At 45.6% G+C, this 20,896-nt stretch overlaps 1 protein-coding gene across 1 annotated transcript; it reads left to right on the top strand.

Annotated features, from left to right (window-relative positions):
- The first annotated feature begins 17,712 nt into the window (after positions 1-17,712).
- On the top strand, positions 17,713-19,632 carry AMIGO1 (adhesion molecule with Ig like domain 1). Its single transcript, XM_069945783.1, has one exon. The coding sequence runs from the start codon at positions 17,713-17,715 to the stop codon at positions 19,231-19,233; it is 1,521 nt and encodes a 506-aa protein (XP_069801884.1). The 3' UTR covers positions 19,234-19,632.
- The last annotated feature ends 1,264 nt before the right edge of the window (positions 19,633-20,896 follow it).

The following is a 20,896-nucleotide window of genomic DNA, read 5'->3' as shown; positions in this document are numbered from 1 at the left end:
TATTCTATATGGGGGGGATGCAGGGGGCTATTCTATATAGGAGGGGGATGCAGGGGGGCTATTCTATATGGGGGGGGATGCAGGGGGCTATTCTATATGGGAGGGGGATGCAGGGGGGCTATTCTATATGGGGGGATGCAGGGGGCTATTCTATATAGGAGGGGGATGCAGGGAGGGCTATTCTATATTGGGGGGATGCAGGGGGGCTATTCTATATGGGAGGGGCATGCAGGGGGGCTATTCTATATGGGAGGGGGATGCAGGGGGCTATTCTATATGGGAGGGGGATGCAGGGGGGGCTATTCTATATAGGGAGGGGGATGCAGGGGGGCTATTCTATATGGGAGGGGGATGCAGGGGGGCTATTCTATATGGGAGGGGGATGCAGGGGGGCTATTCTATATGGGAGGGATGCAGGGGGGTATTCTATATGGGGGGGATGCAGGGGGGTATTCTATATGGGAGGGGGATGCAGGGGGGCTATTCTATATGGGAGGGGGATGCAGGGGGGCTATTCTATATGGGAGGGGGATGCAGGGGGGCTATTCTATATGGGAGGGGGATGCAGGGGGACTTTTCTATATGGGGGGATGCAGGGGGGGCTATTCTATATAGGGGGATGCAGGGGAGGCTATTCTATATGGGAGGGGGATGCAGGGGGGGTATTCTATATGGGAGAGATGCAGGGGGTATTCTATATGGGGGGTGCAGGGGGGCTATTCTATATGGGAGGGGGATGCGGGGTGGGGCTATTCTATATAGGGAGATGTACAGCAGGGGGGCTATTCTATATGGGGGGATGCAGGGGGGGCTATTCTATATGGGGGGATTTATAGATGAGGATGTTGCTGGAGCAAGAAGCCTAAAATGTCTGTCTGACAGATCCCGTGGAGAGGAGTCATGGCCAGAGAAGCCTTCATGATGACCAGAGCCAGATGGAGAAGAAAAGGAAAAGTGCAGAGAAGACGCCTACTGTGAGTGACAGGATGTAACTGCACTATAATCACCTGTAAGGTCTGCAGAACCTTTATACAGCTGGGATCTGCCTCAGTATCAGGGGTGTCACACTCCGGCCCTCCAGGTGTTGCAAAACTACAATTCCCGTCATGCTTTAGCTGTCCAGGCATGATGGGATTTGTAGTTTTGTAACAGCTGGAGGGACAGAGTGTAACATCTGTGTTCTATTGTCGCTGCTTTGGGAGAATATTGGTCTTTAGATAGTGGCTGTTATTTGGTGCCAGTATAGTGGTGTTATCCAGTCACTGTATGCTGAGGGTAGTGGGCATGGTGTGATGGTATAGTGGTATTATCCAGTCACTGTATGGTGAGAGTAGTGGGCATGGTGTGATGGTATAGTGGTATTATCCAGTCACTGTATGGTGAGAGTAGTGGGCATGGTGTGATGGTATAGTGGTATTATCCAGTCACTGTATGGTGAGAGTAGTGGGCATGGTGTGATGGTATAGTGGTATTATCCAGTCACTGTATGGTGAGAGTAGTGGGCATGGTGTGATGGTATAGTGGTATTATCCAGTCACTGTATGGTGAGAGTAGGGGGCATGGTGTGATGGTATAGTGGTATTATCCAGTCACCGTATGGTGGGAGTAGTGGGCATGGTGTGATGGTATTACTCGTATTATTGGTAATTTTAGTGTTGTATATAGTGGATTGTATTCAGTCACAGTGTAGCGGTATTAGTCACTATGTGGTGATAATGGCCGTGCTCATGTTGGGGTGATATTATTTGTTACTTATATACTGTTAGTATAGGAAATATTGGTGGGTTTGCTTAGTGACAGTATGGCAGTAACGTGTACAGTATGGGGATAATATTTGCTTACTGGTGTTAACTATGACAGTGTTATCATGCACAGAAAAAAGATAGATAGATAGATAGATGATAGATAGGAGATAGATAGATAGATAGATGATAGATAGATAGATAGATAGATAGATAGATAGATAGATAGATAGATAGATAGATAGATAGGAGATAGATAGATAGGAGATAGATAGATAGGAGATAGATAGATAGGAGATAGATAGATGATAGATAGATGATAGATAGGAGATAGATAGATAGGAGATAGATAGGAGATAGATAGATAGATAGATAGATAGATAGATAGATAGGAGATAGATAGATAGATAGATAGATAGATAGGAGATAGATAGATAGATAGATAGATAGGAGATAGATAAATAGGAGATAGATAGATAGATAGATAGGAGATAGATAGATAGGAGATAGATAGATAGGAGATAGATAGATAGGAGATAGATAGATAGGAGATAGATAGATAGATAGGAGATAGATAGATAGATAGATAGATAGATAGATAGATAGATAGATAGATAGATAGATAGATAGATAGATAGGAGATAGATAGATAGGAGATAGATAGGAGATAGATAGATAGGGGATAGATACTATAGATAGATAGATAGATAGATAGATAGATAGATAGATAGATAGATAGATATCCAGTAGGAAATGGCTATCTAGCAGCTTATTATGTAGCTTTGACCGCCATTATATGGAGTGCAGACATAGTCAGGATAAAAGGGATTTAAAAAATATAGTAACTTTTGTCCAAAAACAGCACCACCCTGTCCTCAGACTGTGTATGGTTATTACAACTTGGCTCCATTCACTTCAATGGAACTGAGCTGCAATACCTCATACAAACTGAAGAAGAGTGTGGCGCTGTTTCTGGAAGAAGGTGGCCATGTTTTTCTCCTATAAAGGGAATCTGTGAGGTCCGTACCAGGTCTAGGGCTATAAATCTCAGCAGACAGGTGTGAGGAGATATCACTGACCTTTAGTCCATTGTAAACTTATATAATTGTCCTTTTCATTTCCAACTAAAGTTTCACAACAGCAGCCGCAGCAGCAGCACCCTATACGTCCATCAGTCAGAGCAGGAAGGGGCGGGCAGAAGGTGCTGCTGTGGTTCCACATCTGTGACACTTCAGCTGGTAATGAAAAGAATGATTATAGAGGTTTACACTGGACTAAAGGTCCGGTCCCTGACCTGTACGCTGGGATCTACAGCTGTGCACCTGGTATAGAGCCCACAGGTTTCCTGTAAGGGCACGTTCATACCTAATCAAATGCGGATTTGATGCTTCTTATTTAATCAGTTGAAATGAATGCATATATATGCCGCATCAAATCATCAGCAGATCATGTTATAGCATTATTTTCAGGTGCTGATGGTGGGGTTCACATGTTTAGGGGAGTAGTGGGGACATGGCTAAATGAAGCAGAATTTGCTACAGCTCGTATTTTACACGGCTATCCATGATATATAGGGAAGGATATGGTATGTGGGCTGCTGGGGTTTGATTGCCAGGGCTGATTTTAAGTCCCAGTCCGGCCCTGCTAGCAGACCTGGAATATCGGGCTGTGTAATAGTCTCAGTAAGCGGTAATCTAGCAGACATAAAATAACAGGCCACGTAATAGGCTCGGTAAGCGGTAATCTAGCAGACACAGAATATTGGGCTGTGTTATAGTCTCAGTAAGCGGTAATCTACCAGACCTGGAATATTGGGCAGTGTAATAGTCTCGGTAAGCGGTAATCTAGCAGAGCTGAAATATTGGGTCGTGTAATAGTCTCGGTAAGCGGTAATCTAGCAGACCTGGAATATCGGGCTGTGTTATAGTCTCAGTAAGCGGTAATCTAGCAGACCTGGAATATTGGGCTGTGTTATAGTCTCAGTAAGCGGTAATCTATCAGACCTGGAATATTGGGCAGTGTAATAGTCTCGGTAACGGTAATCTAGCAGACCTGGAATATCGGGCTGTGTTATAGTCTCAGTAAGCGGTAATCTAGCAGACATAAAATAACAGGCCATGTAATAGGCTCAGTAAGCGGTAATCTAGCAGACCTGGAATATTGGGCTGTGTTATAGTCTCAGTAAGCGGTAATCTAGCAGACATAGAATATTGGGCTGTGTTATAGGCTCAGTAAGCGGTAATCTAGCAGACCTGGAATATCGGGCTGTGTAATAGTCTTGGTAAGCGGCAATCTAGCGGACATAGAATATTGGGCCGTGTAATAGTCTTGGTAAGCGGTAATCTACCAGACCTGGAATATTGGGCTGTGTAATAGTCTTGGTAAGCGGTAATCTACCAGACCTGGAATATCGGGCTGTGTTATAGGCTCAGTAAGCGGTAATCTACCAGACCTGGAATATCGGGCTGTGTAATAGTCTTGGTAAGCGGCAATCTAGCGGACACAGAATATTGGGCCGTGTAATACGTCCCTAAAGGTAACAAATACTTGATGACACTTGGTACTTTCCCTAATGTCTCAGTAATTACACAGAAGACAGCTGGAATCTCTCAGGCACAAGACAGGGATATTAATGATGCAAAACAAATAGGGCAAGAGCCGCAGATGACGGATGGGTGCGCAGGAAAGTCTGGAGCGGTAAAGAAGACGACTGGACGTAGGATTCAAGGACAACGCTGAATGTTAGGAGAAAAAGCCGTCAAGGGACGAGGAGAGAGGAAGTAGAATAAGGGAGGAAAATGCCATTTACTGCAGCTCTACAGCAAGTATCAATGAGATAGCAAGAAAGCCAATCCAGACTAACAAGGGCAATGAGTCAGTGAGCATGGAGCAGGACGGCGTCATAACACGACCTCCTTCTCTGCTGCCTTCCTTTTGTTACCCTCTTCATCCCTCCCTTATCATCTATCCCCCCTTCCTTCTCTCCCCCCCCCCCTTTCTCCACCCTCTTCCCTCTCTCTTTTTTGTCCTTTTCACTCTCTCTCTCTCACACTCTCTCTAGCTCTCTCTCCTCCCCCAGCTCATTGGCACCAATAACAAGAGGGAGATCAGCAGTGGTTGCAGCGGACGAAGCTTTCTGCATGCGGAGGACAGAGAAGAACTGCACCTTGCCTGCGACACAGGGAGAGAGAGCAATGGTACAGCCAGGAACTGAGAAGAGCAAAGAGACAGGTACAGTGAGATGCATGCATGCACATAGACAGGTGCAGAGAGACAGGGACATACCGAGAGTGCTGCGGATGGGGAGCTCCAGACCAGCACTACTACCTAGACAGGCAGGAGAGGGAAATGCATAGAAGTCGTGGCATCAATACATGAAGGTAGAGTAAGACGCCAATGACATAGGATTGTGCAGGAATACAGGCGCTGGTGTGCTGGGATTAGCTGAGTTATAGAGACTCATAAACCTGGGCACACAGACAGACAGACAGACAGACAGACAGAGAGAGAGAGAGAGAGAAGACATCAGACAAGGACTCGCTGCAAAGGTCACTGAGATGAGTAGGTATCCAAACACACCTTCATCCTCATCCTCCTTATCAGCACAATGCCATCCATCCTGAGGACCTGCAGTATATCTGCATCATCCTGGTAAACATACAACCCCCTCCCATCCAGCGCTGGGACTGAGAGCTGCATTTACTGTACACACTTCCTGAGAATGAGTGCAGGCGGCTCTCCAGGTAGCACTCAGTGTATGTGACCGCACATGCAGGGGATGTGGCCGCAGGAGCCCGGCTGACGCTGTACAATCCCTGGGCTGTCTCATATTGTTCTGTCAGCCACAATAAAGGTGTCAGGAGCCAGAATGCAGCAAGGTGATGACTGAGCATTGTCATTGATCTGTGTAAATACAGAATAGATGATGGGTCGGCTCTACATGCAGGGCTTATAAAGTAGCCGCTGCTTTTACTGATTATTAAGACTGCTGGCTCAGACAATGAATACTGCCTTAAAGGAGAAGTCCAACAAAAGTAAAAAGATGCAGACAGGCCGGGAGGTGGGTAGGAAAATAATAAACAATGTAAACTTACCTATCCTTGTGATTAGTAATGCCACTCCGGGGTCCTGTTAACAGCCGCCAGTGACCTGCAGCTCTCCTAGCTGGCTGGGTGATTGCCCCTTCAGCCAATCAGTGACCTGCAGCTCTCCTAGCTGGCTGAGTGATTGCCTGTTCAGCCAATCTGTGACCTGCAGCTCTCCTAGCTGGCTGAGTGATTGCCCGTTCAGCCAATCAGTGACCTGCAGCTCTCCTAGCTGGCTGGGTGATTGCCCCTTCAGCCAATCAGTGACCTGCAGCTCTCCTAGCTGGCTGAGTGATTGCCTGTTCAGCCAATCAGTGACCTGCAGCTCTCCTAGCTGGCTGGGTGATTGCCCCTTCAGCCAATCAGTGACCTGCAGCTCTCCTAGCTGGCTGGGTGATTGCCTGCTCAGCCAATCAGTGACCTGCAGCTCTCCTAGCTGGCTGAGTGATTGCCCGTTCAGCCAGTCAGTGACCTGCAGCTCTTCTAGCTGTCTTAGTGATTGCCTACTCAGCCAATCAGTGACCTTAAGCTCTTCTGGCTGGCTGAGTGATTGCCTGCTCAGCCAATCAGTGACCTGCAGCTCTCCTAGCTGGCTGAGTGATTACCTGCTCAGCCAATCAGTGACCTGCAGCTCTCCTAGCTGGCTGAGTGATTACCTGCTCAGCCAATCAGTGACCTGCAGCTCTCCTAGCTGGCTGAGTGATTACCTGCTCAGCCAATTAGTGACCTGCAGCTCCCCCCCAGAAGACCTCTCCTTTTTTAAACTTATAACTTTTTTAAATTACAAATCTCTGGCATTTCAGGCACCAGTTTTTTTTGTAAACAATCCCTTTAAAGCTCCTGTTACATGTACCTATATATTTAAAGGGAAACAAACAGCAGGTTTAGAAGATACCAACCTAATGTTATACTGTTATGTTCCATTTTCGATAGAATTGCAGTTTCTTTAACCCCTTCATGACCAAGCCCATTGATGTACAGACTTCCAGATCACATTGAATCAATGTTCCTCCCCGCCTTCTAGGAGCCATAGTGCTATTATTTTCCCCACCCACAGGGCTGGTTGGGCGTCATTGTTTGCACCATGATCTCTAGTTTTTATTGATATAATATTGGTGTAAGAGAAAAATTTTTATTTTTTTCTAACGTATAATTTAAAAAAAATTAGTAATCCCTATGGGAACAGTATTTTTATATTTTAATAGACCGGACAATTCTGCATGCTACGATATGTACGTGATCGCTGCGGAACCACGGCTGCCTGTCATTAGCTCCGTTGCCACTGACACTGATGTTTGCGGGGCGCCTCACATTGGAGCGGTCCCATACACATTCAGGAACGGATATATATACAGATTGTGCACATAATGGGGTTACTATGTAAATTAGTCGGTTTGGCGCACTGGAGGCGGGACTAGCTCCCTCTTATTAATTAAACACAGCTAAAGATGAAGGTCAGAAAACCTTTGTTCCCAGTGTCTCCTGCACTTTGGGAACGTTACAGCAGGTTACAGTCTTGCTTTAAAGGAGAAGTCCAGCGAAAATTTTTATTAGAGTATTGTATTGCCCCCCAAAAGTTATACAGATCACCAATATACATTTATTATGGGAAATGCACATAATGTGCTTTTTTCCTGCACTTACTACTGCATCAAGGCTTCACTTCCTGGATAACATGGTGATGTCACTTCCTGGATAACATGGTGATGTCACTTCCTGGATAACATAGTGATGTCACCTCCTGGATAACATGGTGATGTCACTTCCTGGATAACATGGTGATGTCACTTCCTGGATAACATAGTGAGGTCACCTCCTGGATAACATGGTGATGTCACGACCCGTTTCCAGAGCTGTGCGGGCTGTGGCTGCTGGAGAGGATGATAGCAGGCGGACACAGAGCATCCCTCTGCCATCATCCTCTCCAGCAGCCTGGGAGTTGTGACATCACCAGTTCTGTTATCCAGGAAGTGACATCACCATGTTATCCAGGAAGTGACATCACCACGTTATCCAGGAAGTGAAGTCTTGATGCAGTAGTAAGTGCAGGGAAAAAGCGCTTTATGTGCATTTCCCATAATAAGTGTATATAGGTGATTTGTATAAATTTTGGGGGGCAATACAATACTTTAACCCCTTAGCGACCCATGATGTATCTGATATGTCATGGTGCCGAGCGGGGTGTTCAGAGAGGGGTCCCGTCGGGACCACGCTCTGAGCGGCGCTGATCCCGGCTGACATGTGCAGCCGGGCAGTGCCTCTATTAGCCGGTGCGGGTCCCGTTGCTGCGTCGGCTAATTAAGCCTCTAAGTGCAGCTGTCAAACCTGACAGCTGCACTTAGAGGCTTTCTTCCGTGCATCCCTGGTGTCTAGTGGGACAAATCTCCCCCCCGTGATGCGATCGCGGGGGGAGATCCGTTCTTCTGCCCGTGCTGGGCCTCAGCGTCGGAATGACGCTGATCCCGCCTCGGCAATAGATTGCTGTGGCCTGCAGCAGGCCATAGCAATCTATGACCGATCTAATCGATGTTTGCTATGTATATAGACAGCATTGATCTCTATGAGAGATCAGTGCTGTTTATATACAAGTGCCCCAGGGGGGCTTCTAGTTACAGTAAAAGTAAAAATGTTTTTTTATTAATAGAAAATCCCCCTCCCCTATTAAAAGTCCAAATCACCCTCCTTTTCCCATTTTATAAATATAAATAAATAAATAAATAAACATGTTTGGTATCACCGTGCGCGTAATCGCCCGAACTATTAATTAATCACATTCCTGATCTCGCACGGTAAACGACGTCAGCGCAAAAAAAAATTCCAAAGTGCAAAATTGCGCATTTTTGGTCACATTAAATCCAGAAAAAATGTAATAAAAAGCGATCAAAAAGTCGTATATGCGCAATCAATGTACCGATAGAAAGATCACATCATGGCGCAAAAAATGACACCTGACACAGCCCCATAGACCAAAGGATAAAAGCGCTATAAGCCTGGGAATGGAGCGGTTTTAAGGAACATATATCTGTTAACAATGGTTTGAATTTTTTACAAGCAATCAGATAATATAAAAGTTATACATTTTATATATCGTTGTAATTGTAACGACTTGAGGAACATGCATAACCAGTCAGTTTTATCATAGGGTGAACAGCGTAAATGCAAAACTCCCCGAAATCGAAAACAATTTTTTTTTTCAATTTGACAGCACAAATGATTTTTTTCCGGTTTCGCAGCATATGTTATGGAAAAATAATGCCTGTCATTGCAAAGTACAATTGGTTTCGCAAAAAATAAGCGCTCATATACGTCTCTAGGTGAAAAAATGCAAGCGCTATGGACTTTTAAACATAAAGTGGAAAAAGCAAAAGTGCAAAAACGAAAATTGGGGTTAATAAAAATTTTCGCCAGACTTCTCCTTTAAGCTTCCCTTTAGAGCTTGCAGCAGATCAAGAGTTGGGAACGCCTCTTTGACTCTTTGCACCAGCGAATAGTAGTGTTTCTGTATATTGTGGAAGCACAGACAGATATATGAGAAGCACCAGGTGTCTCCTTGATGTAACAGCATCTAACAGTGTCAGCAGTTTGGAACATGAATTACAGCTGACAGATTCCCTTTAAGGAGGCCGTCTCCTGAAGACACCTCTGTCCAATGACCTGGTGTAACCTGCTGTTAGTTTACTCGCTCTGATCTCTCAGATTCCCTACATCATTGCAGAGTAGGAAAGTAGCTGGTACCCGGCCCAGGCAGAAGCATCAGACTCCAAAATAGGTGAGTCACATTCTATGAAGAACAATAGACTGTGCTCAGATATGGATGTGGGCTTGTGTTTGCATCATCGGGCACCACCGTTCTTTCCAGAATCAGGATACATTCACATGTCCAGGATCTGCATCTGCAGCATCAATGTAACTAAATAATTTAAAAGGGGGTACTCCAGAAAAAAAAAAGAGATTTTTGATTTACTTAAAAATATCTCAAATCTTATCAGCTGCTGTATGTTCTGCAGGAAGTTGTGTATTCTTTCCAGTCTGGAGAGCAGGAGAGGTTTTCTCTGGGGATTTGCTGCTGCTCTGGACAGTTCCTGACATGGACAGAGGTGGCAGCAGAGAGCGCTGTGTCAGACTGGAAAGAATACACTGATCACTGCAGGACATACAGCAGCTGATACGTACTGGAAGACTTGACAGGTTTTTAATGGAAGTAAATTATAAATCTATATAACTTTCTGGCAGCAGTTGATTTGAAAAAAAAAAACATTTTTGGTGAAAAAAACGCTTTAAGTTCTCCCATAAGTCCCAGTTCACAAAACTGTTCCTTGTCTGAAATACAAAAGGAAAGAGTCCAAGTGTGCATGAGGCCGAGTCATTCCGGGACCACCCCCAATCACTGACAGGTATGGGGGGGGGGCTGTCAGTCACTTGTGGTTTTACTAACCTAGAATTAACATATAAGAGATATAAAAGCCTCCATATAGTTCCCTTATATATAATGCAGGTTGTGGTGAGAATTCTGCAGGGTTTCTGCTTCTCCATGAAACCTCATCCCCCCGCCCTGTAATGACACAATGCACTTATGTAACAGGATGTATTTATGTTGCTGCTTTAAAACCCATTAATGTATTTGACAATGTTCTATAATCTTATGAGACCTACGGGAACCAGTGACTGTCTGCAAGACAGGAGAAGAGATACAAAGGAATTGTGGGATACAATTCACACACAACGGATCTGCAGCCGATTTTATGTTGCGAATTTACAGCTAAATCCTCTACGGATCCCTTGTCATTCACTTTGAATAAGAAGACATATTCGCAGCGGGATTGACATCCCCCCCGCTGGCCGGAGCATACGTTACCTGCTCCATGCTTCGGCTGCTTTTGGGGCTCCCGGCGTCTGCAGCAGGGCAGTGCTCTGATTGGCTGAGCAGGGCGTCCATCCGCTGCGGCTCCGTTGTGTGTAAATCTACCCTTAGGGCCCTATTCCACAGTAACGATAATCGGCCGGATCGGCCCCATTTGGCCCGATTTGGCCGATTATCGTTTGGTGAAATAGAGAGAACGATCAGCCGATGATCGTGTCATCAGCTGATCGTTCATTTAGGGCCAGACCTAAAATCATCGTTCCCCCACCGCGCATCGCTACGGTTGAATAGCGGTGCGCGGCGGGCGACCGACGATTTGACAGGCTGCAGTATCATACATTACCTGTCAGGTCTTCTCGACGCTGTCTTCATCCTCGGGTCCTGCGCGCTCTATCTTCAGAATGGGCGGTCAGCTGACGGAGCGCTCAGCCAATCACAGGCCTGTGATTGGCTGAGTTTGGCCGGTCAGCTGACCGACCATTCTGAAGATAGAGCGCGCAGGACCCGAGGATGAAGACAGCGCCGAGAAGACCTGACAGGTAATGTATGATGCTGCAAGGGCTGCAAGGACATCGTTACCTCGCTCAACGATCATCGGGCCGTGGAATAGGCCCAGTAAACGAGCGACGATCTAGCAGATCGCCGCTCGTTTACATCGTTGATCGGGCCCTCCTCGGCCCGTGGAATAGGACCCTTAGGCTATGTTCACACAATGTATTTTATTATGACAAGTTACCGATTAAAACAACTTCCGTTCTTGTCAGAAAAAAGTGTACCATTGAAATCAATGCAAAACGATGGTCGTGCACACAGTGTATTTAACAATGGCCGTGGAAATAACTGACCATTGACTTTTTGTCAATTATTTCCAACCATTGTTTCCAAATAGCGGCTGCAAATAATTGACAGTTTAACAGATTTTTTTTAAGTACTCAACAGCAGAGAGTAGCAGATGACACTGCCCATACAAGTTTATGGGGGGGGGGGGGGGGATGAGTGAGCAGGAAGACCTGAAAAGCAGCCTGTGCAATGTGCAGATTTTCTGGCCAGGGAAACACTGGATTCACAGGTTAAGGCCCTATTCCACGGAATGCTCCAACGGTCGCTCGTTAACGATCACTAAACAATTTTTTTAGCGAACGATAACACATAATACACGTGGTAACATGAACGATATCGACTGCTCAGTGCTGGTCTGTGTATATAGTGTATAGGAGACAGCACAGAGGCTAGCCGTTTGTGTGAAAATGAGGATGAGTTTCCTTTAAATGGGCGGTTCTGTTTACCCCCTGGAATTAGCGGCATCCAGTGCAATTCTGGACACCTATGGAATTAATTGTTTTTCCTTGCAGTGCAAGGGGAAAATGACCCGAGGTGTGTAACAGAGGTGTATAGGTGCTGGTGCTGATATAACCATGACCGAGTCCCAGTAAAATAAATATAACAGCTGTACTGAACAGTCTCTTTGAAATACAGAACAATTTGGCAGTAAAAAGCTTATCTGGATACAGTGTTTCACTGGATCTGTGCTGAGAGATACTTGTAAGTGCTGATAAAAGAGGTAGATGTAGTGGTACTTGTAGAGTTTAGAGTTGAGCAGTGAAGAGGAGAGGAGTTTGTCAAGGGAGTCCCTACCCAATGTAGTACTGTGCTCTACCTGAACTTTAGAGAGAAGAATACTTGATAGATACATACTTGTGCCTGTGTTTAGACTGTGTTGTCTGACCACCTTCTGCTCTACAGTGTCAAGGTACTTGTCCTACTAGGGGGACACAAGCCTCAGTCGTGGTTACCTGGGCAAAGCTAAGTGTCTGAAATTTTCCAAATTCACCTGCACTGTGAGAGAGAGTACATAGATCTTCGCTACGGTAGCTTTGCTCTATCCGGGTCAGTTCCTCAATATCTTAGGATACTGCCCTGCACTTTGTAGAGTGGTTCGCGGCGTGGGCTGGGATGATCCCCGACTTTTCCTCCTGTTGTCTAGCACTGCATAGTGGAAGTAGGTAGATTAGAAAAACTGAGTACCTTTATTTGCTTGCCGTGTGTACTGACTCACTAACTAAACCACACTGAACTAACTTCCTGTTTACACGGGCTAACTAGCTACTTCCCTAGGGGCTGTGTGTGCATGTGGAGAACAGGGATAGGCAAAGAAAGAGAGAGTATCTCCTATAGGACTGCACAAACCATGTGGTACAAAAATAACAGTAAACCTTTACTCACTCCAGCTGTGCAACATATAACAAAGCTTAGAAATGACACCTAGTGGTGAAATCATGAACTGCCACCTTCATCACTACTGAAGAGAGAACTTTGAGACAGGTGCCTAGGGCGCTTAACTGTGGGAAACCACAGCAGATAAGCCTGATGATAGCCAGAACTGTGCAGGGAACTTCTACTCCTTTACTTTCCTAATCCTCAGCAGCTTTGTTTCCCAAATCCTCTTCTTTGTTGTGTAAGCACTAACATCATACAGAGGGAGGACAAGAGAACGCTGCTACTGAAGATTATTGCGCACATATGTCAGCTCACACACAAGAGAAGCAGCATAACAGCTAGTGCACCGAGCTGGCACAGGTGAGTACTAATCACTGACAAAGCTGGATCTCTCTTACTGTGCTGTGATTGACAGCTGGGAGCATGGCACAGAGAAGAGAATGCCCCGCCCTCACTTCTCTCTCTTACTGTGCTGTGATTGACAGCTGGGAGCATGGCACAGAGGAGAGAATGCCCCCCCCTCACTTCTCTCTCTTACTGTGCTGTGATTGACAGCTGGGAGCATGGCACAGAGGAGAGAATGTCCCGCCCTCACTTCTTTCTCTTACTGTGCTGTGATTGACAGCTGGGAGCATGGCACAGAGGAGAGAATGCCCCGCCCTCACTTCTTTCTCTCAGTGTGCTGTGATTGACAGCTGGGAGCATGGCACAGAGGAGAGAATGCCCCGCCCTTACTTCTCTCTCTTACTGTGCTGTGATTGACAGCTGGGAGCATGGCACAGAGGAGAGAATGCCCCGCCCTCACTTCTCTCTCTTACTGTGCTGTGATTGACAGCTGGGAGCATGGCACAGAGGAGAGAATGCCCCGCCCTCACTTCTTTCTCTCAGTGTGCTGTGATTGACAGCTGGGAGCATGGCACAGAGGAGAGAATGCCCCCCCCCCTCACTTCTCTCTCTTACTGTGCTGTGATTGACAGCTGGGAGCATGGCACAGAGGAGAGAATGCCCCGCCCTCACTTCTCTCTTACTGTGCTGTGATTGACAGCTGGGAGCATGGCACAGAGGAGAGAATGCCCCGCCCTCACTTCTCTCCCTTACTGTGCTGTGATTGACAGCTGGGAGCATGGCACAGAGGAGAGAATGCCCCGCCCTCACTTCTCTCTCTTACTGTGCTGTGATTGACAGCTGGGAGCATGGCACAGAGGAGAGAATGCCCCGCCCTCACTTCTTTCTCTCAGTGTGCTGTGATTGACAGCTGGGAGCATGGCACAGAGGAGAGAATGCCCCGCCCTCACTTCTCTCTCTTACTGTGCTGTGATTGACAGCTGGGAGCATGGCACAGACGAGAGAATGCCCCGCCCTCACTTCTCTCTCTTACTGTGTTGTGATTGACAGCTGGGAGCATGGCACAGAGGAGAGAATGCCCCCCCCTCACTTCTCTATCTTACTGTGCTGTGATTGACAGCTGGGAGCATGGCACAGAGGAGAGAATGTCCCGCCCTCACTTCTCTCTCTTACTGTGCTGTGATTGACAGCTGGGAGCATGGCACAGAGGAGAGAATGCCCCGCCCTCACTTCTTGTATGATGTATGATTGTCTCAGTTGAATACCCTTACGCTGCATTCATGTGTCCCGTTAAATTGTCAGTGGTCACGGATCTACGGCCACATACAGTTTTAGGAACCATTCAAGTTAAGTTAAAGCAGCCATTCACACGACTGCGACCCCGCAATTTGCACAGCAAAAAAGTAGGACAACCCCCACCCCGCCCGCAGATATGATAGGAGCGCATAATGTGCTCTTCTATCATTGCATCTGACTACTCACCCACTCCTCTGTGCTGGAGAACCCTAGTATAGAGAACTCTAGTATGGAGAACCCTAGTATGGAGAACTCTAGTATGGAGAGCCCTAGTATGGAGAACCCTAGTATGGAGAACCCTAGTATGGAGAACTCTAGTATGGAGAACTCTAGTATGGAGAACCCTAGTATGGAGAACCCTAGTATGGAGAACTCTAGTATGGAGAACTCTAGTATGGAGAACCCTAGTATGGAGAACTCTAGCATGGAGAACCCTAGTATGGAGAACCCTAGTATGGAGAGCCCTAGTATGGAGAACCCTAGTATGGAGAACTCTAGTATGGAGAACTCTAGTATGGAGAGCCCTAGTATGGAGAACTCTAGTATGGAGAACCCTAGTATGGAGAGCCCTAGTATGGAGAACCCTAGTATGGAGAACCCTAGTATGGAGAACTCTAGTATGGAGAACTCTAGTATGGAGAGCCCTAGTATGGAGAACTCTAGTATGGAGAGCCCTAGTATGGAGAACTCTAGTATGGAGAACCCTAGTATGGAGAGCCCTAGTATGGAGACCTGTATGTGGGCCTAGAGAAATGGAATTGAGAGACACTGCTGGAGGTTATAAACAGGATGCTATATCATCTGCATACAGTGGACAGAGTTACTTATAGTGTCCCTGTTTTTATAACTTTCAAAATCTAAATCAGCAGGAAATGAGATATAAAGAAGGCTTCCAATTTACATTTACTATTCTTTTTAGTTCTTAAACTGTATAACAAAGCTATACTTACTGTATCCAGGTCCAGTCCCCTGAAGGCAGCTATATAACAGCTATACTTACTGTAACCAGGACCAGTCTCCTGAAGGCTTCTATATAACAGCTATACTTACTGTATCCAGGCCCAGTCTCCTGAAGGCAGCTATATAACAGCTATACTTACTGTATCCAGGTCCAGTCTCCTGACGGTAGCTATATAACAGCTATACTTACTGTATCTAGGTCCAGTCTCCTAAAGGCAGCTATATAACAGCTATACTTACTTTATCCAGGTCCAGTCTCCTGAAGGCAGCTATATAACAGCTATACTTACTGTATTCAGGTCCAGTCTCCTGAAGGCAGCTATATAACAGCTATACTTACTTGATCCAGGTCCAGTCTTCTGAAGGCAGCTATATAACAGCTATACTTACTGTATCCAGGTCCAGTCTCCTGAAGGCAGCTATATAACACCTATACTTACTGTATCCAGGTCCAGTCTCCTGAAGGCAGCTATATAACAGCTATACTTACTGTATCCAGGTCCAGTCTGCTGAAGGCTGCTATATAACAGCTATACTTACTGTATCCAGGTCCAGTCTCCTGAAGGCAGCTATATAACAGCTATACTTACTGTATCCAGGTCCAGTTTCCTGAAGGCTGCTATATAACAGCTATACTTACTGTATCCAGGTCCAGTCTCCTGAAGGCAGCTATATAACACCTATACTTACTGTATCCAGGTCCAGTCTCCTGAAGGCAGCTATATAACAGCTATACTTACTGTATCTAGGTCCAGTCCTCTAAAGACAGCTATATAACAGCTTTACTTACTGTATACAGGTCCAGTCTCCTGAAGGCTGTTATATACCAGCTATATAAGCTATAGGCAGCTATATAACAGGTCCATTTTTCTGAAGAGATTCTGTATACCAAAGCTATACATAGGGCCCTATTGATGCAGGCTGGAAGCTGGTTGGAGATGGAGCTGTAGGCTGGAGGGGCTGTTGGAGATGGAGCTGTAGGCTGGAGGGGCTGGTTAGAGATGGAGCTGTAGGCTGGAGGGGCTGGTTGGAGATGGAGCTGTAGGCTGGAGGGGCTGGTTGGAGATGGAGCTGTAGGCTGGAGGGGCTGGTTGGAGATGGAGCTGTAGGCTGGAGGGGCTGGTTGGAGATGGAGCTGTAGGCTGGAGATGGAGCTGTAGGCTGGAGGGGCTGGTTAGAGACGGTGACATCACTAGGTGGGGAAGGGAAAACTCAAGCCACTGAGGGGGCAGAGGATGATGCGTTGCCTTGGAAAATAAGGGAGGAGCTGAAGACAATACCACCATGAAAATTATAGAACTAAACAACTCCCTGTCAGGGGTGAATTGTGCAAAAGCACACTGAGCCTGATACAATTTTATAACACTAAAGTAGTACGTTATATTGCTTTAGTGATATCCTATTTTCTGAATACCCCTTTAAGTAAATTCCAAAACACATGAAAAGAAAGCAACCTAATGCATTGGAATCACCTGTTTTTGTAAATTTGATTTCGGTTATGTTCTCACAATGTCTTTTTTTTCACGGCCCTCTTTTTAGACAGCTTTGATTTTGAGGCAAAAATACATCCGTATTATGCAAACTACAGTGGCCAAAAAAAGATTGCGGGAACATAGCCTTAAAGGGGTTATCCTAGAGTTGAAAAACCTAGCTGCCTTCATGGGCTTTGCATGGTATGGCATAAGAGTGATTTGGTCTAAACTGCAATACCACAACAACCCGTGAAGAGGTCTGGCAAAATTTTTCGATGTAAGCCGCCATGTTTTTCTCTATCTGGAAATTTTCTTATTCCCATTTCTGTGCACAATAAATATATGTTTAATGTATAAACAGTCAAAAGAAAAAATGTAAAAATGATGGTTGTCTGTACCACACAGAAAAGTGCAATTTATATTTCAACTTTTTTTTTTCCAGGTGTTGTTTTTTGCGGAGCCATTACCCCACAGTCTCTTTTATGAATCTGCCTTTGGTTCCTAATGTCCCACAATGGAGCTGGACACAGAATTACTGTAAAACCTGGTTGTTTGAAGACAAAGAGTATGGGCTAATTCAGTCATTTCTAAAGACTTACCTTCATCGTACTCCTATAGACGTTTAAGAATGTGTGAAGGGTTTCTACTATACTGTGCCAGTGAATATCTGCCATCCACCATCCGGTACAATGCAACAGAATTAAGTGTCTGCTACCTGTGACCCATCTCTCACTATGTGGCTATCCTGTATTGTCTGGCCACAGCTGTTTTGGGCCTTCAGTCTCTGCTTCCTTGGAGAAATCCTGACAGTGTTAAAAGCATCTCCACTAAACTGCCAAGATACTTGTGTTTGTGCAAGTGATATCATCACTTGTCCCAAAAAAGAGTTGGCTGTGATCCCTAGTGGTCTACCAAAGTATATAGCAATGCTGGACCTCAGTCACAACCACCTGGTGCGCCTGCGGGCTGAATGGACTCCAGCCCCACTAAAGAGGCTCCACACGTTATTGCTATCCCACAACCATCTGACTTTCGTATCATCGGAGGCTTTCCATCTGACTCCGAACCTGCGTCACCTAGACCTATCCTGTAATAAGCTCCATGCGCTCGACGAGAATGCATTCAGTGCTTTGGAAAACCTAGAGGTTCTTGTTCTCTTTAAAAATTCAATTATCGAGATTGACCGCAGCGCTTTTGATGATATGAGGCACTTGCAGAAGCTATATATGAGCTACAACTTGGTCACACGCTTCCCTGTTGAACTGGTGAAGGACGGAGAGAAGTTGCCAGAGTTATCGTTACTCGATCTCTCTTATAATCAAATAAAAAATCTCCCAGTGCCACAACTCCGGGTGCTGCCTGCCTGGCTGGCCAACAGGCTTTACCTACATGGCAATCAACTGACCTGCAACTGTGAATTGTACGGACTGTACTGGAACTGGCACGTCCGGCAGCTGGCGTCCACCATGGACTTCCGAGAACAGTTACGTTGCTTCCCACCCTCCCAGCAACGGACCGTTTCTATCAACGTATTTACCCTCAACGACAGCGAGTTCATGAACTGCAGCATCGTACGAGAGAGTGGGATGGAAGTCTATCTGGATGATACCGTGATATTAAACTGTGACACCAAACAAAGAGACGTCACCCAGATCTGGATGACACCTGGAAATGAGATACACAGGCAATACGATGGGGATGAAAGAAATAGCAGCCTATCTGTTCTAAGCAATGGCAGTCTGCAAATAAGACATATCCGTCTGGAGGACAGGGGCACGTACACTTGCTATGCTCAAGGGGAGTCCCTGAATGAGACCCTATATGTGACACTCAGTGTGTTTAATCTGACGAGACATGTGCACCCAGATACACTTAATACTGCATACACCACTCTGGTGGGCTGCGTGGCGAGTGTCATCCTAGTCCTCATCTATTTATATATGACACCATGCCGTTGCTGGTGTAGGACAGGTGATAGAGGTCAAGGAGAGGACAGGGACAGTATCCGTTCCTCAGTCCTCAGTGCAACACCTAATCATGAGACTACCAGCGACAAAGCAGCTCTCAGTCGTCATGTGGCTTTTCTGGACCCCCCTGGAGACCTTAGGGGTCAAAATGGAAAACTTAAACCCAACGGCTCCCAGGAGGCACCTAGAATAAAGAACAACTCTCTACAGCCTGCATCTCCACAAAGGAAGCTATCAGATCCTGGATCTATAAGTTCTGTCTTCTCCGATACCCCCATTGTAGTGTGAGGGGAACATGCTGAGAAATGACCCATTACCAATGGTTGCAAAAGCTCCAACTCTAGAATTCTTATCAAAAATCTCCTGAAAGCGCATGTGCATGTCAGGTTAGTGTTCACCAACCAGGAGAGACGAGAGGAAAGGCTAAGAAACGATGAAAAAGAGTTAGTAGCGTTAGCATGGTGAGAATATTAGAGAACGTAGAAAAGTATCATCACCAGTAGAAGATACGTAAAGATCACACGGGGGCCTCAAGAAATGTGGGAAATAAACTCCATGTATTAGATAGATCTAGTCTAGCTGTATATGATCTAAATGGACTGGACACAATAGGATAGAATTCATCTATATTTCTAAAAGCAGCAATTAACAGCCAAAATTATATGTATAGCTATTAGGTGCTGTGGACACATGAAAAAAAAAACTTAAAAAGGGCAAAGATTGTACATTGTCCTTGTGTGTGAGTGCAATGGACTGGAGTGTGCCCTGTGCACCAGTGTTAAAGGGGTAATCAGGCTTAGGCGATGCTCACACACAGTATTTGGTTCAGTATTTATCAATCCAAACCAGAAGTGGACTGGAAACACAGAAAGGCTATGTTCACACACTGGTGAAATTAAGTGGATGGCCGTCATTTAAAGGCAAATAATTACTGTTATTTTAAAACAACGGCCATTGTTTTGAAATAATTGCTGTCATTTGCCATTCACTCAATTTCAGCAGTGTGTGAACATAGCCTTTCTGTGTTTCCAGTCCACTCCTGATTTTGGTTGAAAAATACTGAGCAAAAATTCTGTGTATGAGCATAGCCTCAGGCTGAATGCACACGTCCATGATATAGGGTCCGTAAGCTGACTGTATACCGCTGACTGACCTCTTTAACTCTTACAGAACTACATAATAATTTATGATGGTGCTGGGAGCTCCGAAACAGCTAAATCTCTGTGCCCCTGTATAGGCACAGCCGCGTCAGTTCGGCTGTTTAAGAGCTCTCAACATTATAATGAATTATAATTCTGAAAGTCCCGCTTACGGACCCTGAATGACGAACGGGGGCATGCAGCCTTGGGAAAACATGTTCCAGAAACACCACCTCTCCTGGCCGCAGGTTGGGTGTAGGGGGCTTTGCGGCTAAGTACCATTAAAGTGAATGGAGGTGAATTGTAATACCAGACACTAACTGAAGACCAGGCTGGTGCTGTTTTTACAGTAAAGTTGCTGTGTTTTTTTTGTAACCCTGGATTACCCCTTTAACTGATCAGTAAACGTAGACTCCGGATGGCAATATAAAGCACAAGCTTCTAGAATAGCTTGAAAGTAATAGAAAGTCATACAAACTGTTCACTTCAGTGATAGTACAATACTTAGCACAGGTGTGGATGCAAATATCCAGAAAAGTCTGCAATGCTTCAGAATTTGTAGACCTGGGATTTTTACGTCAATGACAAAAGCTTGAATGAAGAATGACGACTGTTCTGTAGAGTAGAGCCCCCGCAGTCCTGTCCCGTTACCTCTCTGCCGGATCGCCTCCGATTCCGCAGGTTATGGCATCTGTGTTGTTATTTCTATGGCGTCGGTCTGAATGTTGCTGCTGGATGCTGACTCACTGGTACAACCTGTAATCTGTATTGTTTCTTTATTGTATTCGTGTTCCTAACAACACAAATGAGTC

Source organism: Dendropsophus ebraccatus, chromosome 11 (genome assembly GCF_027789765.1).
Source record: "Dendropsophus ebraccatus isolate aDenEbr1 chromosome 11, aDenEbr1.pat, whole genome shotgun sequence".
In the NCBI taxonomy this organism is placed as follows: domain Eukaryota; kingdom Metazoa; phylum Chordata; class Amphibia; order Anura; family Hylidae; genus Dendropsophus; species Dendropsophus ebraccatus.
Note: the sequence above shows the minus strand (reverse complement) of the source record. Positions and strands in the feature narration are given on the sequence as shown.